We start from the raw sequence: 24,588 nt of genomic DNA, 5'->3' as shown, positions 1-24,588 counted from the left end.
TTTTAGGACTGTATCCATAGCAACCATTTAGCTTAATAGCTATTCCCTGTATTGTCTGTTTGCCATTTTATAAGTCAGATTTACAATCAGGCTTCCATTAAAGTACATCTCTTGAATTTGCCATTGATAAGTTAACCTTGCATTCAGCGCGAGTTCTTCAGTAAACACTTGTTCTTTTTTGAAAGCTTTGAGCTGAATGAATTAATTCACTTAATTCTCTTTCCTAATATGATATCTGTGCAGCTTGTCTCCAGGTCAGGGGTAGTTTGAGACCTTTTTTTACAGTAACAAACAAGGTGTTTGATTGTATCTTGCATCTGAAATTGGTTTCAGAAAATACGTCATGGTGTGATAGATTCAGAATCTAAAGAGATGACACTGGGCTGCGTAACATTTTGATGAAAGCAGATAATATTGGAGGCGACATTAAACTTTACCAATTGAAACACGAACGATTTGATGTACACCTTGACGTGAGTTGGATTTTGTAATGTATACGATAGTTTGATGGGGATTGTTAATCTCTAGAGTGACATTAGATGGTGTTTTGATGGAGTTTGATTTAATCTCTGTGAGATTACTGAGGAAATCATCGCGCCTCCTCAGTCCTGGGCCTCCTCGGCAGCGTTCCCCGTTGGACGCTTTAATCTCAAACTCTGATGAAGCTTGGCGATGACAGCCGGTTAGATTAGGCTTTTTATCAGATGCTGCTGTCACACTTGGTCGGAGGCAAACCGCAGAGACTGTGCAGCCACCGTGAGTTTACCAAAGAGAGGCTGCAGGTCATTTAAGGTACCGTGAGGTACCCCTAGAGGTATCACTGAGGATGATAACAAACCAGTGGATGAGTTGATCATTTCTTTTTCTTTGGTACAGTATCAGACCTGCGTCCTTCAGTAGGTTTGTTGCCATAACAACAAAAACGTATGTATCCGCTTTGCCGATTTTAATGTTGTTGTTGTTGTTGTTGGGGTTTTTTTTTTTAATGACACTTCTCAGATAGTCCTGCTTAGGCCAATTAAGTTGGTGACATTTCATGATTTTTCTTTTGTTAGTTGTCCTTTGGGTATTTATGTTGCAGCGGAGGTTAGCCCTTTGAATGGTATGACTGACGTTGTTAGAAGGTCTTATAAACCTCTTACCTTTCTTGAGGAACATCCTGTCCACAAAAAAAAAAACCTAAATAAATAAATAAAGTGGACTTGCCATTTTGAGTGCATCTTGAACGCCAGCGTTATTTCCCCTTGACCAAATTCCCTCGGTGTAAAAATCTGACTCACTCTTATCTGGTCACATTTACAATAATCTAAAATTCATTACGAATCCACTGCATGTGTTTATCCATGTTCAGGGATGCATGGAATGCATGGTATGGCCTTATTTGTTTTGTGCAAAAAGAAACTCGTCTGAGAAAATGTCAGATCTGAATGATTTATTTCTGCATGACACTGTGTGGAGCAGGTTCCTCTGCCCTCTGATGCCAGTGGACTTACAGGCCTCCACACTCCTCCCTTAACCCCTGTGTTTGCCCTTGTTGTGTACACTTACAATTCCCTGTTTGCACCTTGCCAGTGATGAAGGAAATTGCTGAGTGGTTCATGCACACACACACTTATTGAAAAATGCTGACACACCACGCACGTGAGCACACGGTACGTCCTTGCAAAAGGATCTTTTTTATTAAGATTGGCAGAAACAGAGAACGTCTCAGAGTGCTTATTCTTCTCTGAAATTACTTTCATAGTCTCGCTCTCGTAAAACGTCTGAAGGCTGAATCCATTCACCACGTACATCTTTCTTTCTTCTTTTGTCAGCATTTATATGCTATGCTCTCTCTCTCTCTTTCTCTTTCTTTTTCTTTCTCTCTTTCTCTTTCTTTTTCTTTTTCTCTCTCTCTCTCTCTCTCTCTCTTTCTTTCTCTTTCTTTTTCTCTCTCTTTCTTTTCCTCTCTCTTTCTCTCTCTCTCTCTCTCTCTCTCTCTCTCTCTCTTTCTTTCTCTCTGTCTCTCTCTCTCTCATACATAAAGGCGGGAGAGCTGGAGCTTGCAGGAATAACAGACCCACACAGTGCACCTGTAAAAACATCTACACCCCTCCTCATGCCAGCTCAACCCAAAATACACACCACCACTCCAGCTTCAAAAACAAGTCACCTCTCTCTCCACTGCTTGTTCTTCAGACACCCAAACTTTCCCGCTTCCCCTAGAATTTTTTTAAATACCTGCATTTCTGTGTAAATGCGAGTAGGCTTTGTAGTTAAAAGAAAAAAGAAAAAAAAAAAAGCTCAGAGCAGAAGTACTATTGAAGAGCAGTGAGAGCGGAGCTTCATCAGAGAGCACCATTAAAGATAAAAAGAGCGCTGGCCTCTCTTCTCCTCTCAACCTTCACTTTTTCCAAAGCACGACGGCTCGTTCCATTCAGCAGACCAGTTCAGCTGCCGTGGAGAGGCGCTAAGCCGGCGCGCGTGAGCTCCGAGGCACATCATCCTCCAAAAGTCCTAATAGGAGTTGGCCTTCCCCTTTTTGTAACGGCGTTTACTCACGCCGGATCCCGCAGGGCCCTGAAGCCGAAGTCGGCCGGCCGCGGTCGGAGGCGGGCATACGGAGCGGGGCGCGCCCTGTTTGCTTGGGTGAACTTTGAGAGGTTTCAGAGGTGACGTCGCTAATGTTTCGGGGCTCACGGTGCTTTAGGCTACCTTTTCTTCCCCCCCCCTTCGTTCATCAGTGAGTAGATTTTCCTGGACTTGGTTTGACTTCTTCAATTCCTCAGACAAGCGAAGGCGATGTCTCATCCTTTTTCCGTCTAATTTTTTTTCTCATATTTTCTTAAAGTCTCTATTTTTTGCCCCCACTTAAATTTAATCCAAATAAATTTTAATTAGACGCAATACTGGGGAGGGGAAAAAAAAAATAACATTGACATGCAGCGAAATGAAATAAAAGATACATTTATCACACACATTTTCTGAAAATGGGAAAGTGTACTGATGAGATTTTGTTCGAGCGCGTAATGGGATGCAAAGCGCGCCTGCGAATCTTTATTTAGTTAGTTATTTTTTAAATGTGTCAGTGTCAATCTGACAAAAAAAAACCAGAACTCTGTCTTCAGGCAGATGCCCCTTTTTCAGTCCTCCCGGGTCTCAGGTGACGTGGAACGCGTCTGGGATGAGTTGTGTATGTTTTCATGTCTCTGTTTCTCACATATTGTCTAACATGTTGTTGTTGTTGTTGTTGTTGTTTCCGCAGCATTAAAATGGTGCTCATGTGGACGAGCGGTGACACCTTTAAGACGGTTTATTTCCTGCTGACGCAGGCCCCGGTGCAGTTCTGGATCTGTGGAATGCTTCAGGTCTGTGTGGATGTGGCCATACTGTCTCAGGTCTACTATTACAGCCGTTACCCTCAGAAACCTGTCTCGCACACGGTGCACACAACCAGTGCCAAGGCACTCTGAAGAAAAAAAAAAACAAAACAAATCACACACACAAAACTCACACACACACTCACACACACACGGATGTGCACAACAGGCATGGGCACACGTAAACACTCCGGCATTCCCAGAGGTTGGAAGAAAGGATGTCTGTCAGTCTGAGACCTGTGACTGTTAGGGTTAGGGTCAGGGTTAGAGTTAGGGTTTGTTTATTTGTTTGTTTGTTTGTTTGTTTTCTGTCCTTCTGAGCAAACCTAAGTTCAGTATAATTTATGAAATTACTGAACATTTGCTCGCAGAAGTATGCTGTTATACAGAGGACTATGAGAATGTGCTCTTGTAGGCAGGTAGTGTACTCTGCACACGCACACGCACGCACACACACACACACACACACACACACAGGAGCGTCTGTGTAGATACACGTATTTAGTGCACAGGGTCTCAGAGAGATGATTTGCTGCATAATGAATACTCAAGGAAATGTTGGTCAGCTCTTTTTGTTTGTTTGTTTGTTTGTTTGTTTGTTTGTTTTGTTTTTTGGGGTTTTTTTAAACACCAGCCCAGAATGATGATTGTCATGCGACAGATTTTGCCTTAGAGACTATGATGAAAAAAGGGCTGGTCACTGTTAGTCACCTCAGCTTGTGCACACAGCTGACACAACATAAATGAATGTACGAAGGAATTCTTTGCGTTGACTTTAATGGACGGCTAATCGTTTCTCTATATTCATTTTGGAAGATTTGCTTGTCTTTCGCTGGTTTAATCTCAGACCGCACCTGTGGTCTTCACACACCAAAAAGCTGGAACCGGAGAGAAGACAAGATCACACGCCCGTAAAGGAGCGAAACCTAGTATCAAAAGGCTGTCGAGCGACCGCGCCATCTGTCTGACAGAAGATAACACAGTCGCCTTGTCGTCATGCGACTGAAGACTACGACAGAATTAACGCGGCAAAACGCGACGCGATTGAGTGGGATGCAACGGGACATGAAAGGACGCGTCATGACAGCGTGTGACATGAAAACAGGCGTCCCGACGTGACGCAGTCAGCAACAGTGAGACTGAACTGAAGGTCTCTGAGGCTGTGGACACTCTGGGACACGTTCTCCTGGAAAATATGTGTAGAGGGCATTTTTACACTAGAATACTGCATTAGAACCAGTTCTTTTGTTACTGGACATTCAATCAAAGAGTATTGAGAATACTAAGCAAGGCCAAAGGTAAAAATCATTTTGTCCATTTTGAGTTTTGGGATGTGCATTGGTGTGTGTGTGTGTGTGTGTAGAGGAAATGTATGAATGAACTCTTGGGTGTGAGAGGATTTCATTTCTTTGAGATTTGTGTCCAGGTTGAGTGTGTTGAGGATGAAGAGGGAGGTGGGACAGGACATAGCCTCCGTGTATGAGTTCATGAGGTCTCCTCTCTACTACTGGATGCGGCGGCTCCAGGGTCCAACCCAAACCTGCTGTTATTTCACTTTTGTAGTTTTGTTATTCTGTGCATTTCCACATGAACTGTTTGTTTGTTTGTTTTATTTGTATTATTATTTCTGTATATAATTTCAAAATGCTATTTTGAAAAGTTTCTCCTGGACACAGTGGCTTCATACTGGAACCAGTGTAAGGATGTTGAAGCCATGCTGGTCAGCGATTGGTCCGTCAGTGTACTCATGTGGTTTAGAATACCACACCAGTTCTGTTCTAAGTTACTGCTCTCAAAAACCCTATCAGTGAGTGTTCCCATCTCTGTTCTGAGTCATCAGTATGCAAGGATGTTCACGTGTGTGTGTGTGTGTGTGTGTGTGTGTAAGAGAGAGATGGATTTCAGAGGCTCATCTGATTCCAGTGGGATGGTTGTGTGTGGAAGAGAAGATTTGAGTGTTTTGTCATTAATGCATGCTTTATTTGTATTATCATTTGTTCTTTTTTTCCTCTCTCTCTCTCTTTTTTGTTTTGTTTTGCTTTGGTTTGTGGAATTACATGTATTTATGTTCAAAGCCAAGGCATTGTAAATGTGTCTTGTACCTCCCTTCCCTCAGTGGTGAATGTTTCTGCCTCTCCCCTGAGCTCCTCAAGGCCGTTATCCTCCTCTGTTTTACGTGTCACGTGTCCTAGTGCTCTGTTTGACACGTATAGCCAGTACTGAGTTTTCAGAGAGTTCATCTGATGTCACTCTCTCTACAGTGTGCTCTCTGTTTGCTTACACAGCCATAATTTATCCTTTATGTTATACATTCTCTTGTTTTGTTTTGTTTTGTTTTGTTTTTTATTTATATCCTAGCCAAATATGATGTTTTCTTTATACAGGATGTCTTTGTTGGATTCATGTTTTCATAGGTTTTATTTTACATTAAGGTTTGTTGATACATTTGTTTTGAATTTTTTTTTAGTTGTTGTTGCAATGTTTGTTTGTTTGTTTGTTTTTTAATCAGTGATTTACTTTTTCAGAACTGAACATCGCGGTATCTGTTTATTTCTGGCATTGTCTCTCATGACTTGATGTTTTATGGGTTTTATAACTCTTATTCAAGCTTAGTCAAATGTGAACCGGCTGTTATCTGGCTTGAGTATTAACTTGTCCTCGTTACTGCCATAGCTCAAGCTTGTGGTAAACTCTCAAGATATCTGTTTACTAAAAACTTTGTCCAAGTAGTCTGTGCATCACAAACCGCTGCCAGTGACCTTTTTTTTTCTCACTAATCCAACGACAGCTACAGATCACAGGTCACAGACTTTTAAAAAATAATCACTCCTCTGAATTCAAATATTTGGCCTTACTTCACAATGATGTACTATAGTATATTTTAAATATGTTTTTTCTAATACCCTTTAAAATGATCACTCTTCATGTTCATATAGATATATACAGAGATATACATACATACATACATACATACATACATACATACATACATATATACATACATACATATATATATATATACACACACACACACACACACACACACACACACACACACATACATACATGCATACATGCATACATACATACATACATACATACATATATATATATATATACACACACACACACACACACACACACACACACACATACATACATGCATACATACATACATACATACATACATACATACATACATACATACATATATATATATATATATATATATATATATATATATATGTGTGTGTGTGTGTGTGTGTGTGTGTGTGTGTGTGTATAATGTCTTTAAAGCAGAGAGATTTCTTTCTGTTATTTACCCATAACACATTATGAAATATTCACCCATGTTACATGAGTTCTTTTATGGGCAGTATATATGGTTTGTGTCACTTAATGATGTGGGTCAGTGTGTGTGTGTGTGTGTGTGGAAAAGCTCAGTCTGTATGTAAAATGTAAATGTATGGGAGTTGGGAGTTGGAAAGATCTCATTAAAGAGGAACATGACACCGCCCGCTTTGTGTATGTGTGTGAATAAGCCTCTGTGTGTGTGTGTGTGTGTGTGTGTGTGTGTGTGTGTGTGTGAGAGGGAGAGGGAGAGTGTGTGTTCATTATGGTCATGTTTGTATTGGCAGAGTACATAACATGCAGGCTATCTATATCTGCTGATGAACAAAACCCACAGTAACCTGATTGTCCTAAGCTGCATCCTAGAGCCAGATCCTGTAGTAGTTATTGCTGTCCACTGGACTGGTTCTTCAAATATTGAACAAAGGGGACAGATACATGGTCAGACATGTTGTTTAGCTTCTGTTTTAATTCAGATCTGTGTGACTGTGACCGGATGTGTGGTCCAAACAGATATTTTGCATTTGGATATGGGTACAGTGTTTTGGAAAAGCGGGTCTTGGGTCCACTGGTTTGGATACTACAGTCCATAGTACAGACCTCACGCAGAACAATGTGTTGCAAGTTCTCTTCTTTAAAACAGCCCTTTAGTCAGTTAAAGGCCTTCCAAGAGCAGATCCTGAGCAACCGTGCTCTTAAACGCCAACTATATTCTCGCACTGTTTAGATCAATGTGGACAAATACTCATTCCGTCTGTAACGGCTGTCCTCAGCGACTGATCTGCCGAGATAAAACGCATGTGACATTCTTGTAGAGTCTAAATGAACAGTGATGAGGAGGAAGTGATGGTAAACTGGAGGTGTCACCCCTGCTTTTTCTCACTTGTCTTGCTCTGGAAACCCCACTTTTACTCTGAGTCGTTCTCAGTAGGACAGAGGCATTCGCTGATCAAACAGCTAAGAGGTGCCCGTACAGTCACAGACAGAACGGCAAGTACTTAAGTCTCCCACTAAAGCCAACGCCGCTCTCTTTCTCTTCAACTGTTTATATGGCTATTTCAATACTCCAGGACACTTAAAGGGAATTTCATTGTTTTTATTAAAGTCGGTGGATCCTGAGTCTACTGCATCTAAAAGCAAACCATAGAATAAACTGTGTAAATGTGTTTCACGCTCCAGTAATGCTCTTATTGCAATCCTCTTCATAGTTACTTCAACTGAGAATTCATAATTGTTTTTTTTTTTTCAGCCCACAATAACAGTTTATTGTATCCTCTCAAATAAGAGGAGTCTTCTCTCGGTGCGGCAAGGCAAGGTAAAATTCTGATGCAAAACACTGTAGTAGTCAGTAGCATTCAAGTAAACTAAAAAGGGACAATCCAAAACGTCTCTCTCTCTCTCTCCTGGCCTTTGGCCGTAAAAAGAATTGTGCTCTGGGCTCAAAAGGAGAAAAAAAACAGGCCCCTAAAGTTCAGAGAACCACAGATCCACGTTAGGTCTTAAATGACTGTCTGTTCTCTGAAACTCGACACATTGCCATGGTGACGGACTTCCGATGGCCAGCGGCTGTTTCTGCAATTCCGGGAAAGGAGGAGTCCGTGTCTTGTGAGTCCTCGCTGTTCTGAGACTTGGTACTGTCCTGGGAGTCAGGTTTGTGGCGAGAAGCTCGGCTCTGCTCCTCCTTTAGCTCCAGGTAGGAGCGGGAGAATGTGTGGAATATGGAGGTGACAGGGAACGCCATCAGTAGGATCCCGCTTAGGATGCTGCTTAGCGCCACCACCTGGCCTGGGATGCTGCGGGGGACCATGTCGCCGTAGCCGACGGTCGTCATGGAGATGACAGCCCACCAGTAGCTGCCAGGGATACTGGTGAACTCCTGCTTCGCGCCCATCTCGCTCTCCGCCAAGAAGACCAACGGGGAGAAGAGCGCCATGGCAACGCACAGGAAGAGCAGCAGCAAGCCAAACTCGCGAGTGCAACGGCGAACGGTCAAACCCAGCGTCTGGAGGCCCAGCGAGTGACGCGCCAGACGCATCACATAGAAGATCCGCAGAGCACGCAGGACTCGCAGGACCAAACCCACCTTCTCAAAATAGTTGTTTCCGGAGCTGGTGGGCCGGTCACCCACGGACAACGAGTCCACGATCAGCGTAATGTAATAGGGCAGGATGGCCACCACGTCGATGATGTTCAGGGGCGTTCGCAAAAACAAGCACTTGCTCTGGGTTTGGATGAAACGTAGCAGGAACTCCAAAGAGAACCAGGCCACACACACTGTTTCCAACACAAAGATGTTGTGGCATCGCTGGGAACACTCCCCCTGGGAGAGAAAAGATACAAAGAAACAAAGAAGAGGAGAAAGTGACTAGGAATACCTTTAGACATGAACACAGGGAGAAATAGCAATGCATTGTCAATTGTCAATGCCCCCCCCCCCCCCCCCCCCCCCCCACTGAGAGATGGAAAATTAGATTGTCTTTCCATTTCTTGGATTTGATGGTTATACCTAATCTTGGAGGACCAGAATATCTGCTTGTTTATTAGATAACATCATGCCCGTCTGCTAAGATACTGGAAAAACTAAATCAGAAAGCCAATCACTCAGTAAATGTTGCAGACCTGCCAAGAAAACTCGAATTTCATACCGGTCTTTTGAGAAATGAGTTTGAACCCCACTACATTATACGCTGCAGACATTTGTGTTAACAAAAAAAACAAAACTGACGTGAAGGACAGAATTCCGCAATCCTTCAGGCAATCTTTAATTAAAAACTCCACCAGGGGAAAATAATCAATTTCTTCCTCAATTCCTGTGAGAATCTTATTAATGAGCCTCGTCTAGACAAATATGTATTTCCAGCCCAGATCAGTAGGGACTGCTGGCAACATCCTTCAGCCCTATATGGAACTCCTCATATCCTTAAAAATAATTCATTTTACACTCGCAGTGAATGGATGCTATAAATATTTTAATTTATAATTACGTGTTATAATTGCCTAAGCAAAAAATCAAACACTTTTCAGACTGTTTCAAACTCAAATTTGAGTTTCTCTATATTTATTTTTTGTGAATGTAAACATATGTGTCAGCTCTCCTGTCATTTTTTTATCTGGACTGGGGTATATATATATGTACGTTTATGTGTGTGGGTGTATATATATATACATATATATATATATATGTGTGTGTGTGTGGGTATATATGTGTGTATTTATTAACACAAATAGTCTGCTCATATACATACACACAGAAATACATGCACACACACACACATACATACATACTCTTTAATGGGATCCACACCTGTTCAATACAATATCTGTTAAGATCTGAACTCCTGTGAGCCAGTTTGGAATAAAATGTTGTAAACGGAAGACTGAGAATCCACATGAATGATAAGTCTGAAAGTTCAGAGTATTGTACGTGTACATTATCATAGGCCAAATAAGGGCATCCAATTACGCGGAAACTCACAAACGCCTTGGAGTAAAATCAACCGCGCAACATTCCGAGGGTCGATAAGTCCTGAGAGATATCAAGCAAAGTGTGCATGGAGGGAGGAAAAAAAACAAAAACAACACAAGGCGTGCGGGGGAAAAAAACAGCAACACATTATCATATACAAAACATGCTTTAGTCAAAGCCTCATCAGAAAAGCACATTTGGCAGATGTTAATGGTGAAATTATAACTCGCCTAGATACCCTGGGTTTTACATCACATTTGTGTAAAAACCTTATTTGCATGTTTACTAATTAACTTTTCTTTTTTTTTTTTAAGCATATCAACCGACAGATTGGCATGCTCTTGTCTGTGTGTGTGTGTGTGTGTGTGTGTGTGTGTGTGTGAGAGAGAGAGAGAGTTGTGTCTGGGGGCGGCTGTGGATGTGGGTGGATGTGGATGTGCCATTAGCTCTGTTCTTGCAGTTGAGATGGCTGGTGTGTTGTGGTCCTCTGATGAGAGGCTTTCTCTCCCTAAGTGTTCTTTTAACCGTTTTAATGCACTCTACCTTTTTTTTTCAATCTCTTATTTTTCTATGTTCTTTAATCTGCTTATTTGTAAAGCACTTTGAATTACCAATGGGTGTGAATTGTGCTACATAAATAAAACTTGCCTTGTCTTGCCTATGTACATTTTCTCTCTTTTCCTGTTCATCTGCCCCCCCCCCCCCCCCCCCCCCCACTCCTTCTGCTTAAGCGAGCACAATCAGAAAGATATATGCTAATGTAACTATAGATCAAATTACTCAAAATTGTTACCAAAAAAAAAAAATTCATCTGTCTAAACACAGGACTTCAACCCTTTCACAGATACTAAGACACCCACCCTGTAAAACAACAACAATGTGCAACAACATTAACTCCTGATCCGTAGAACTGAAACAAACATGCGTGACCCCGCAGAGCTGAGTTAGCTTTTTCCGTATCAAAGTGAGAGAGTATAACCTATGCGCCTAGTTTACTTACCACTCGTTGCCTCATTTTGTTTCTCTATGCTAGGGCTGAGATGGAAATATTTGCACAAACTAACACCTTTGTTTCACCTCTGACTTCCCCATTCAAACATTTACCCTGCTCTATTAAGTATTAGAGAGAGAGAGAGATTCAAACCAATTTGTGCCCTGAACGTGTCATTAAATATCACAGCCAAGAGGAGCACGGAACATACGCGGTAGCTGCTCCACAATTAATTTGGCGTTTTGTAGCGCTGCGATTTATTGTGAGAAAAAGAAAATGGGGAAAGTCGTCAAAAAAAGCCAATTTTTTGTGTGTTTATCACATAATCAGCAATACCCTGCATTGTGCGTGTTGGGGAGAAAGCATTGCTTAATGAATATGTACGATGTTGTCCACCTTGTACGCTAACAGCCGTACCAATTTTCAGTTTTTAAAGGTGTATTTTCAGCATTCAGACGATCGGCGGCTGGACAAAACAATTAAATTATTGCGACGTGAAGTGACAGCTACAATGATTTTATATGATTTCAAAAAGAACCCCACATTGTTTTAATTACTGTCATAAAAAAGCAGCAGATAAAGGAGAAACAATCAAAGGGGCTCTCTTAAGGTCCTTGTGCTCGCTGAGGCCTGACGTGAACATAATTAAATCGGTAGACTGCTCATTTGAAGACATTATTTTGAATTTCCTCTCATATATAATAAAGCTAAACATCCAGCCCAATGCGCTTAATCCTATCTGAACCACTGCATCATTTTTTAAAACCATAAATCGCATTAGACACTCGAGTTGTCACTGGATAATCATGCAAAGTGTGTTAATCAAGGCTGGGCTGAGCATGACGTTCGCAAGAGCGAAGACTTTTTAACAACTAGCTTATGCTCTCCTCTTCCCCTTTGATTCTCCTCCACTCTCTCACACAACAAAGGACAAATCTGCCTCCCATTAAGTGAGTATTGCTCTCTCTCTCTCTCTTTCTCTCTCTCTCTCCCTAAAATACACAAGCATGCACACACACACGTGCGCACGCATGCACACACACACACACACACACACTCTCTCTCTTCAGGCCGCCCCTTATCCTTAGCCAAAATATCATTGCAAACAGCGTGAGTAGCTTCAGCTGGGGACCATAATACTCATTACTTTTCTTCCCAGCTGTGTGTGTGTGTATGTTTGAGTGTACCGTAGTTTGTTTACTTCACTCAGACTCCTACTGGTGCTGTTTAATCTTCGCTCTTTTCTCTCTGGTTATAAACAATAATGAAAAAACATTAGAGAAGGAGAGGGTGTCGGAGCCCATTCAGTCAATCATACACTGTGGAACTTCCAATCTCATTTATATTCAGCTGGACTGATGCAGGGGCCTACATTCACTGCTACTGACCATCCTGAATCAATGTGGCATTTTCCTGCTTTAATTTGATGTCTAAATACAGTGAGTTAATTGCAATTACGACTGCTGATGGAGAGTCCATTAACTAAATCAGTCTCTCGTATACTGTGTGTTATCTTCAAAAAGACGACTACAGACTTGATTCTCCTGGGTGTTTAACCTTTAACTCATAATGAATAGAGAATAGAAGCAATTTTGTGAGTGTGTGTGTGTGTGTGTGTGTGTGTGCTCGCGTGTTTGTGTGCTCACGCGCATGCACGTGTGCGTGTGAATTTGTTATGTGAGGGCCCTTAACCTTAATTTTTTTTTTCACTGTTTTTCAACCAAGGTGCTGATAATTACTGTATAGCAGGGGTCAGATTCATGGGTTCCTTTAGCATGAGCAAAAATACTCAATTCATGCAAAATAATGGAAATATATTCAGCGATTATGTAACTCCAGACAGTCGTCATGCTATTATGAGTTTCAGATCAAACATAAAGGGAAGTTTCAACATTTTTTTTTTTTTTCGTAATTTCTTTCCGCCTTCGCTGTTGAGGGGATTGTAATGTATTACACTGGAAGTGACAGTTGGCTGTAATAATTAGCATGCTCAGCTGGGGACAACAGGATTAAATGAGGTCAGAGTTTAATAGGTAAAAACCTCAGTCTCACATACTCTAATCCCTGCGTCTGTAAGGCGGCTACTTTTGGCGTCTTGAAAGTCTTCTGTCACTGGCAGTGGTAATCAAATCCAACAACAACAACAACAAAATACCTGCTGTAACAAACACTCATACTTTCAATAGAACGGAAAGTTCCTGAACCACTCTGAGAGTTCTTCTGAATGACTGAATCCAACATGAATCCAGATATACCAGCATTTCTGCACTAATCTAAAAGGACAAACTACAGCGCAGATTTGATGACAGAAAACAACAACAACAACAACAACAACAACAAAGCCATCTCAGACTCGTGTTCAGTGGAGATGTATTTGCCACTCTGCGGGAGAAAAGCAATTTCATAACTCATCAAGAAAGCAACTCACCCATGTGTATGTCTCCACTTATTATTTGCCCAGTTCCTGATTGACTCATTGTTTTACCTCACAGGGCTCAAAAACACACCGTTCTCCTATTTCCTTTATGACTTTATGATTTCTGTTGTTAGAGATTATATTTCAGACTAGGTCCCCACAGTGCTGCAGTGAATCTGGTGTGAACCCATTGTGTTCTACTTTCTAGAATTTTACACTGTGTCTTCGTCAGTCCAGCAGGGTCAGACTGAACAGTGACCAGCTAAGATCCCTCTCTTTCCCTCTCTCTGTATAAGATGAGGATTGTCCTGTCCTCGACTTTACCAACATGTTACAGAAAAAAGGGGCCCAGGGGCCTTTTGTCTATCCAAAAAAAAAAAATCCAGTGGGATTAACCGACAGAATACATCTCAGAGAAAAATGGCAACTGAATAAAAAGCTTTACTTTCTCTTACAGTATTTACAAACTTGTATCATTTATCAGCGCTAAAATAGTTATCACTGATCTGTCCTGAGGCTTGTGTGTGATTTATGAGCCTGAGGTACTTTAATGGATCAGCCAAATGCAAAGAAAGATAAAGCAGTTCATTTATTCACATGTTTATTCAAGTTCAGAAAATCCGCACAGTCATGTCATGTCCCCACAGAAACAGATGTCCTTGGGGGTGGGAGGGCGTCTCCACGGGACTAAACACCTTTCTATCTTCATTACTGCTTATTCACTGGACAAATTAATCCAATTCCTTGCCTGATCTATTTAGTGACTGACTGACTGATTGATTAACTGACTGACCAACTGACTGACTGACTGATCGACGGACTGATTAACTGAATGATTAATTGATTGACTGATTAACTGATTAATTAACTGACTGATTAACTAAGTGACTGGCTGACTAACTGATCAACTGACTGATTAATTGATTGACTGACTGACTGATTAGCTGACTGATTAACTGACTGACTGACTGACTGACTGACTGATCGACTGACTGACTGACTGATTAGCTGACTGATTAACTGACTGACTGACTGACTGACTGACTGACTGACTGATCAACTGACTGATTAATTGATTGACTGATTAACTGACTGACTGACTGATTGATGGACTGACTGATTGATGGACTGAACGATTGATTAGCTGACTGATTGACTAACTGACTGACTGACTGCATTACTGACAAACTGCATTACCAACTGATGTATGACTGATAGGATATCTAAGTACTTGTTTGTAGCACCCCCAAACAAAACTGATCAACTGAAATTACTGGCCTTTCTGATATGTGAGTTTCAGACAACATAGTTCTAGCTTTTCACTTGAAACCTGAACAAATAAAATGATTTATTATGAGTGATAACTCCCCATAATCCATGTCCAATCAGACATAAAACATAAAGATCTGAATATGAAGAAAACAGAACAGAGGCTAAGGTACTTGAGATAATCACAAGCAGACAACGCGCATATTTTACCAATGTTTTGTTGTTGCTGAGTCATAATTCTTTGTCAGACATTTGAATGGACCACTGGAGATAATAGAAATGTAATTCATTTCATTGTAATTCAATTGGAAACAACCTAAAGATTTCATTTGGACTTTGGAGCTACTAGGGAGAAATATTACTCACACGGACATCCTCCAGACACACAGACACACACACACACACTTAAATGTCCATTTAAATGTCTATCAATCACCCTGCTGCCCTACGTTTTCTCCATGGCAACCCCTTTGCACCCCCGGACATGAGACTCCAGACCCAGCTGCAAGGTTAATGAGAGCTGAGAAACTGGATTGAGTGAGTTTTAGGTTAGGAATCCCTCTTCACTCTTTGACTGACTTCTTCTTTGAAGATAACACACTGCCAACACATCCACCCCCACCCCCCCTGTCGGAAGCGTGTCTTTGATTGCTAGAGAAGTCATGGGGCGCTCTTTCATCATTCTAAGCTTCACTGATGTCATTCTTAAGGTGCTGGCTCAACACATACAGAGACATTAACGAGAGGTCCATCTGTGAAGGTTCTGGAGAATCAGCGAGCCTGGGGAAGATTGAAACCATACGATTCGCTAGTTTTTTTTCACGGCCGAATTTTGACGTTTGAGTTGTCGATACACTCGAGCCATCCCTACAGTTCATACCCGACTGGAAAACTGCTGTGGATTTCCAGTAATATGTCTTGACCTGTAACATTTGGATCAGAAAAGATGCTGTAATGGTATGAGAGATCAGAGGTCAAATTAGGCGACGTGAACTTTTTTTGTTTTTGTTTTTACAACAGGGAACATTTTTAAAACTAGAAAAACTATTCACCCATACCGTCATGCTGCATACAGAAAGAATGTATAAAAGCCTGATATTCTGTTCTAACCTTCTCCCCCTCTACTGCATTAATTCATTTTTAATGAATTAAATATTTTATACATAAAGGCAAATGAGGCTCTTGTGTGGACTGAATGTTAAACAGAGAGGGAGAGAATGCAACGGTAAATATTCAAGTGACTAATATTGTGATTTTTTGAGGGTTTTTTTTCCCCAGATTCAAATTTCAGGGAGCTGTTCATGATTTCATCCACACAAAGTACAAATATCTAATTTTTATTTACCTAGACCTGAAAAATCAGTTTCACTGGAAATAGAAAAGCAATCAGAAAAGGGAAAAAGTGGGAGAAATCATGAGAAGGACCACAGAGAGAGGAGACCCCTTCTTGGCTAGACAGGTGTGTATAGGTGCCGACCCAGCGGGCAATTACAATTTCAAGTAAACAAACAACTGGCTCTCATACATACTGCCAAAAAGCCACGTAAGCCCATCACCTAACAGCCTAATTCCCACTAACATCCCTATCATCACTAAAATCATTATCATCACTATCATCACTAACATCACTACCATCACGACAATCACGAACATCACGAACATCACCAACATCATTAACATCACTAACATCATTAACATCACTAACATCACTACCATCACTAACATCAGTGCCATCCCTACCATCACTAAAATCACTAACATCATTAACATCACAAACATCACTAAAATCACTACCATCACCAACATCACTAACACCACTAACATCACTATCATCACTAACATCATTAACATCACTATCATTACTATCATTACTACCACCACTAAAATCACCAACATCACTAACATCATTGACATCACTAACATCACTACCATCACTATCATCACTAACATCATTAACATCACTACCATCACCATCATCACTACCATCACTAACATCACTAACACCATTGACATCACTAACATCACTACCATCACTATCATCACTAACATCATTAACATCACTACCATCACTATCATCACTACCATCACTAACATCACTAACACCATTGACATCACTACCATCACTATCATCACTACCATCACTACCATCACTAACACCATTGACATCACTAACATCACTACCATCACTATCATCACTAACATCACTAACACCATTGACATCACTATCATCACTACCATCACTACCATCACTAACACCATTGACATCACTACCGTCACTGCCATCACTAACAGTAACAGTCAGAGGCGCAGTGGGCTCCACACTCAGACCAGGAATCAAAGGGCTGCTGCTCTGAATCCCAAGTGGCCAAACGGTGTCCAGGGGAAGCTGAGTATCAGTGGGCTGCCCTTCCTCAGATTACAGCCGTGCCCATAAGCAAGGCACTGCACCTCAAATTGCCCCCCCCCCCCTAAAAAAAAACATGCTGTACCCCCTCCACCCTCTCCACCCCTTCCCCCTACAATCACCACCACCCACTCCACCAAGCTTGGAGTCCAGCACAGAGGTGTCAAAAATGTGCAAACATTCAATAGCCAAATGCATTCAAATTCAGCTTAGTGGTCACTGCCTGTGGGGGACACAGATGATCATAAAGAGGTTCAATTAAGGGAAAAGTGCTCTTCTCTAAACATGGTCCATCACTTCTTTTGTGATAGGATGATTTATGATAAGATGTTTTATGACAGGACGGTTTGTGGTAATACGATTTGAGATAAGATGTTTTGTGAGAAGATGTTTTATGATAAGATGTTTTGTGATAGGACGTTTTGTGATAGAATGTTTTGTGATAATATGATTTGAGATAAGATGTTTTGTGACAGGACGGTTTGTGGTAATACGATTTGAGATAAGATGTTTTGTGAGAAGATGTTTTATGATAAGATGTTTTGTGATAGGACGTTTTGTGATAGAATGTTTTGTGATAATATGATTTGAGATAAGATGTTTTGTGACAGGACGGTTTGTGGTAATACGATTTGAGATAAGATGTTTTGTGAGAAGATGTTTTATGATAAGATGTTTTGTGATAGGACGTTTTGTGATAGAATGTTTTGTGATAATATGATTTGAGATAAGATGTTTTGTGATAAAGTGTTTTGTGATAATATGATTTGAGATAAGATGTTTTGTGATAAAAGTGTTTTGTGATAAGATGTTTGTGATAGGATGTTTTGTGATTGGCTGTTGTGTGACTGGATGATTTGTGCTAGGACGTTTTGATAGAATGTTTTGTGATAGAATGTTTTGTGATAATATGATTTGAGATAAGATGTTTTGTGATAAAGTGTTTTGTGATAATATGATTTGAGATAAGATGTTTTGTGATAGGACGTTTTGTGATTGGATGTTGTGTGATTGGATGTTGTGTGATTGGATGCTTTGTGATAAGGATGTTTTGTGGTGTTTTGTGATTGGATGAGTGCTGTAAGTGTGATGGGGGAATGGGGAGACTCATTGCAACTTCAGGAGAGAGGAACGTTGTGCTCAGGAGGGTCTTGAGATAACATCGGTAATGAGGCATTCCAAGTATGAGTGTATTACTGTTACTATTCCTTTTAGCCAGTGGAGAGTACTGCTGTTTCTGTTGTTCGTGCTGTGGTTGCTAATTCTTTTCTGTTGTCTCCCCAGTCTGGTTATATCCGCTGTTAAACTTAAAAAGAATCTTGCTGTCATTATCATAAATAACTTGATGCTCTCAATTTATCATTCTGTATTTTCTTATTAATAATACATTGGCAATAGTGTACTTTCAACATTCGTGCCAATGAAGCACTTACAAACTGAAGTAAGAGAGATAGAAAGGCAATTAGAAAGAGAAACAGACAGAGAGAGGGAGAGGAGAGAGAGAGAGAGAGAGAGGGGCCTGGTTTTACAGTTGAGGGCTGTAGGGTTGGCATCCTGGGTGATTTGGTATTCATGAGATTTTTGGTGGTGGACTGTAGCTGTCCTGCAGGCTGTCACGCTTGTCTGTGTCAGCGCGAAGCCCCTCTGTAGTGGCCCAGGCAGTCTGGCCTCAGGGAAAGCTTCAAATAAACACACAAAACCAGAGCCCAGTGCCAACCCACACACACACACGCATACACACTCACACACACTCACACACACAACACACTCACACACACACCACACACACGCACACAGACACACACACGCACACACACACACACACACACACACACACACACACACACACACACACACATTGTGCAAGCAAGCATTCATCTGTCTACGCTATTTACTTGTATAACACACCTGACAGCATAAGAGGTGAGAGATAGGAGCATGGGAAGACAGTGGAGATAAATAGCGTCTGCGGCTTTGGCAGGGGCCTGTTATTCTTCACGTAATGTTTAAAAAGAGAGACATAAACAGCCACAGCCTCTCACTCAGTCTGATCTAACGCTGTTATAACACCCATAAGTTCTCCCTACAAATACAGGGCTCAACTTAGGTATTTCTAATAAAAAAAAAAAATCATAAGAGTAAAAAGAAACAGAGAACGAGAGTGTTGTGTTTAAGGTAAGAAAGAAAGATAAAGAGAACAGTCCTTCACAGTTTTTTTGTTTAAGATTTTTGTTCAAGGTTAAAACAAAACGGGAGAAAAAGATGAGATTTGTTGGAGGTAAAAATAGGGGGGGAAAAAAGAGAGAGAGTATATTTCAATGTTATTCTAAGGCATTTGAGAAGAACTGGGAACCAAACCCACTTTTAGGGGGAATAGATATTCTGCCTGAGACCAACGGATATGAAAAACAGGCTGTGTCAGTTGGTATGGTGGTTGCATAACAACTTCACTTACTTATGTGCATCAACACCTGAAAAACGGTAATGTGTGTGAACAGTATTTAGAAAGGTAAAGATTTCTATTATTTACAGAATGAGGACATATAATGTGCTGTGTATATGTATGTATTGCTACTGCAAATGTTATTTTCCTTTGACTATACTTACAAAAGTAATCTAAACCGTCTCGTCCTTGTGATGTACTGGACGTACATATACCGTGTTGAAAACTGAAAATAAATATTCAAAAAAGAGAGGGAGAGAGCGGTAGCGACTCACTTACCCTCTCTTCCTCCTCTCTGAGATCGGGCATAGTGCTAATGCAGAGCGTGACGGCTGTGATCGCCACAAACACCACAGACAGACACGCGAAGATCTTCCCCGGCAGGCCCGAGTGCGGGTTCTCCACCATGTCCCTGAGCCTGCGCATACACGCAGCCATGCGGCCCTCGTCCTGCGCAGCCGCCGCAGCCGCCGCCGCCTGCGAGGTGTCCTCGCAGGACTGCTGCGTGGCCATCTCCGCCTCCTCCTCCTCCTGCCTCAGCTGCTCCCTGTGCTCCTCCTGACGGAGGCGCAGCTTACGGAGACAGCACCACTCCAAACTGGAGTCCTCCACCCCCCAGTACAAAAGCTCCTCCTGGAAGGACAAAGCGCACATCTCCCTCAGCAGGCGCAGTTTTCCCGCGGCGAGGAACGTCACGATGGAGCGGAAGGCGCTGGGACTGCGGTCGAAGAAGAACTCGTTGCGGCAGGCGTCGTAGTCGTCGCAGACATCCAGGATCTCCTCCCGGTTGCTGCAGCTGCGCAGCTTGCCCAGGCGCGTCAGCGGGAACTCCGCCAACGTGGCCCACGGGATACGGTACTTGATGCCGCCCACGTTGATTATGGCCACGCCCTCCCCGGCCACGCCCTCTTCCGGGCGGGGCGGGCGGCACGTCTCCTCATCCGGCTCAGGCCTCAGGAGCTTGGCACGTTTGTAGAAAACTCCCTTCTTACTGCTGATTTCCTGAGGGTTGGCCAGTGGGTTGAAATGGAAAGTGGTGAACTGGCGTTCGGTGCTGCCTGCCAGGAAAGCCACCTCCTGGTACATTTCTGCAGCTCTGCCTGTGCTGGCAGCTCTGTGCCCCTCAGACTGGAGAAATCACTGCTGCCCCGCTGCTAGGGGGAGAGGAGTCACCCTTCCAAAAACAGAGCTAATCCCTAAAAACAGAGAAAAAAAAAGGAGAGATGTATTTTAAAATAGGAAACTCAACTGTCAGTCAACACAAGTGCATGAACAGGTCTGGGTGTGTATGTGTATGTGACTATATGGAAAGAGTGCCAAACATATGTCAGGCAAGACTTGAACGACTTAAAGTTAACAACCCAAATTTGTCAGTGTTGTATATCACAGTGATTTTAAAACATGCTATTGTCCTCTTTGCTTGAGCTTCTCTGGAGATATTATGAAGGCAGATATTTTGCATTTTAAGAGACAACTGTCAAAACACATTTGTGAAAAAAAAAAAGAGGGCTTTGGAAACGTAATGGGATAAGACTCTCTGGGCACAGCAAATTAGTGTCAAACCATGGACTGAACTCCTGTGCAGCAGAATTAATTATGTTGTTTTTCTCTTAAATGCATGGCTGAGTCTCTAAATGAGCTACCGTCCTTTAAAGAATTGTTCAGTGAAGTTCAGTAATTTGAAATAAATATAGGCCAATTAACTACATAATGTACTAAGGGAACATTAAGAGCTAAACGAAAACGGAATTTGCGATTTGGGATGTTTTTGTGGTAGAACAGATTTTTGGTTTTGTCGAGGTTTATTTGCCTAAGAAGGGTCATTGATTCAACAGAGGCACACAGAGGTAATCTGCATGATTAGGAAAAGGGTCTCGTTGTCCGTTTAGTACTCACAATTTAGTATCCCTTTGGTATCCTTATCACGAGCGATACATAAAATGATTAAGAACCGCTTGAGATTTTAAAGGTTACATGGAAAGCAGTGACATCACACACAAGTCTAGTTGCTGAAACTAAAATGATCTGAATATTGCTTCATGCAACACATCTTTCATCTTCCCAGTGTTTGTTAACTAACCTAGCTAGCTACATAGATGGCTAGACGACACTTTGAAGAGGTTAATGTTGAAACTTCTATTTTAACAACATATTTTCTTTCCAAAGTTATATAGCAACTCAACGTGCCACTCTGAATGAATTGATGATACAGTGGCAAACGGACAGAAACTGCTGCGAGGCCTGCTTTTAACATCACGTTATTGTGAACAGGGAGCCCACGCGTCCAAATACACGGAACCACTGCATTAGCATGCAGACTACTGTCGCATGAAATTTCCTGCATTAAGTTGAGAAGCTCTCAGTTGGTTCAAACTCCGTCGCATCTGAGTCGTTAGTAAATAGCCGGGGTGGTCGCATAATTCGACAGAAACACAGCTGGAGCTGTGAGTAAGAAAAGCTGCATTCAAAATTGCATTGTGCAACAACAGAGAGTAAAATGGAAAAAAGGGACAGTGACATGTGTAGATTCCAGAAGGTATGTGCCTGGAGATTCCAAAAGAACGCTCAGTTTATCCAGGGGTTCTGTTCCAAATGTGCTGTTCGCTTCCTTGAGAATCTCAAAGTGTCCCTCTCTGGCAGTGCTCCTGGCCTGCTCCAGTCTCTTCATAAATCCAAATAAATCTTTTTATTATTGTTCACCTGAACAGCAGTCTGAAGGGAGCTATAGCATGGCTTCCTGAGATGCATTTCAGTTCCATGCTAACACAAGAATGGTTTAAAAAAAAAAAGAAATTAAATTTCTTTTTATGGGACTGAAAACCCATCCATGAATCAAAACTAAAGCTCATGGCATTTATCAGTAAATTTCGAGACCAGTTTGCCATTTTAAAGAACACAATTCAAAACGTCAGAGACAGGGAATACTCACAGAGATGCCCTCACTTCCAAAATAAAGTTCAAATGATGGAATATAGCTTTAAAAAGTGACACCATGCAGTTATGCAAACACTGATAAATCATTAATTTTTCAGGACTCGAGAGACGGTGTCGTAAAGGTTCATTTACATTAGGGCGAGACAGCTATCTCTAAAATTCCTTGCTATCTTTCACAAGGCTCTAAAACACCCTCACAAGAGGTAACAGACCATAAAGAGAGACACATTTCTACATTGAGAACATTACAACATGCATGATTAATCAGGTTTATGCAGCATTAATCTTACCAAATTAACTTCAAATGCTGTGTCCTTTTCCTCCAAAGAATTTCACCATTGATCACCTACAATATTCTCAGAGAATGGGACAGCACATTTCTGTTTTTATACTGACTGAGGAAGTCCCGCCCTGTGTTTCCAACTGTTTGTAACACACTTGCACTGTAGCGCAGACTTGACGTTGCATTGATCTACTGTGAATCATAATCCATTATGATACAGCAATCAGCAGCTCTCAACACATCTCCATCAGGGCCCCTGAGCTGGGATGAGCAACATGAGCTGAGCAGGGAGAAAGAGCCAGGCTGTAATGGCAACAGAGCAAGTCACAAGCTCTCAAATGAGGGAAATAATTTGGCCTTGAATGTAATTTACAGCACTGACTTAATAAAAAGAAACAGAGAGAGAGAGAGAGAGAGAGAGAGAGAGAGAGGGGTGTGTGTGTGTATGAGAGAGAGAGAGAGAGAGGTGCGTGTGTGTGTGTGTGAGAAAGAGAGGAGTGAGAAAGAGAGAGAGAGAGAGAGTGAGAGAGAGAGAGAGGTGTGTGTGTGTGTGTGTGTGAGAGAGAGAGAGAGAGAGAGAGAGAAAGAGGTGTGTGTGCGTGAGAGGAGGGGGAGAATAAGAGGAGTGAGATAGAGATATACGGAGAGAGAGACAGAGAAGATGGAGCAAGGCTGGAACAGAGAAAGAGAGGGAGAGAGAAAGAGAGATGGACCAATGAGAGTGAGATAAGAAGAAAGAGAGCAAGAGAGGGGCAACTAGGGGCAGCAAGAGAGAGAGAGAGAGAGAGAGAGAAAGAGGGAGAGAGCGAAAGAATGCGTTCTACACAGGGGACTACAGGCACATTGTTCCGGCCATTGTGAGCTTACCTCTGAGAGCCAGTCATGCGCCGAACGGACAGAAACGAAGCAGTAGCACTCTCTAGACCAACTCGCGTGACCTTACTCTCTCTGAGCTCTCCACCCCTTCTCTCATTTCACAGTTTGTGTGAGTGTGACAACGAGGACAAACACTCTCCGCTGAGTGGATTTATCCTATGGATGGTCTCTTATCATGTCTGTCTCTCCTGAGATTGCCTTTGTTTTTATTGAACAACGGCCATTAAGAGCCGAATGTCCCATAAGATAGTGCAGAGCCGTAGGAAATTTAGCTGGAGGACACTCAGTGTGCAGGAAATGAAACACAGAAGAAGAATGACAGGGACAATATGACAGTGTCCTCTAATGGCGCTGAATTAGTCCGACGGCCGAATTTTTTATTTCTTTTCCCCACATAAATGTATTCCATACACGGCCGCGCTGCTCAAGCCAGGGGCTTTTCATGCAATTTGACCTACTGAACCTTACAGAAATATATCCAGAACACTGAAGCATAGAAAAGAATAATTTAATCCTTCAAAAAGAAAAAAGTTTCCACAAGACGGAATATGTTGAAAGGACTCAGGTGTAAAAGCTGAGGTATGTCAGTCAAGCCATGACTCTCTCTCTCTGTATATAATGAGATACAGTCTCTCTCTCTCTCTCTCTCTCTCTCTCTCTCTCGCTCTCTCTCGCACAAAAAACACAATTTTTCCCTCATCTTACCAATGTTAACTTACCCACAGGGGTGCAGTGTGTGTGTGTGTGTGTGTGCGTGCGCGCATGTGTGTGTGTGTTTGTGTACAAGTAGAAACAG

At 41.9% G+C, this 24,588-nt stretch overlaps 2 protein-coding genes across 2 annotated transcripts in view; one reads left to right on the top strand and one right to left on the bottom strand.

Moving 5' to 3' along the window:
* Window positions 1-3,452, top strand: part of slc66a2 (solute carrier family 66 member 2) — a 21,811-nt gene extending 18,359 nt beyond the window's left edge. The window contains exon 5 of the mRNA XM_030788830.1: window positions 3,245-3,452. Within this exon, the coding sequence (XP_030644690.1) occupies window positions 3,245-3,452 (208 nt within the window). The remainder of the gene's footprint in view (window positions 1-3,244) is intronic.
* Window positions 3,453-8,202: 4,750 nt separating this feature from the next.
* kcng2 (potassium voltage-gated channel, subfamily G, member 2) lies at window positions 8,203-20,785 on the bottom strand. Its single transcript, XM_030788466.1, has 2 exons — window positions 19,979-20,785; window positions 8,203-9,030 (listed from the first exon to the last, which is right to left on the bottom strand). Exons 1-2 carry the CDS (start codon window positions 20,783-20,785, stop codon window positions 8,203-8,205), a joined length of 1,635 nt encoding a protein of 544 aa, XP_030644326.1.
* Between the last annotated feature and the right edge of the window lie 3,803 nt (window positions 20,786-24,588).

This window comes from Chanos chanos, chromosome 12 (assembly GCF_902362185.1).
Source record: "Chanos chanos chromosome 12, fChaCha1.1, whole genome shotgun sequence".
In the NCBI taxonomy this organism is placed as follows: domain Eukaryota; kingdom Metazoa; phylum Chordata; class Actinopteri; order Gonorynchiformes; family Chanidae; genus Chanos; species Chanos chanos.
This window is presented reverse-complemented; position numbering and strand designations above follow the sequence as displayed.

Coding starts and splice junctions, on each gene's coding strand:
- kcng2 (XM_030788466.1), bottom strand. CDS start 20,785: ATGTACCAGGAGGTGGCTTTCCTGGCAGGCAGCACCGAACGCCAGTTC. Junction 9,031..19,978: donor TCAGAGAGGAGGAAGAGAGG/GTAAGTGAGTCG, acceptor TTTCTCTCCCAG/GGGGAGTGTTCCCAGCGATG.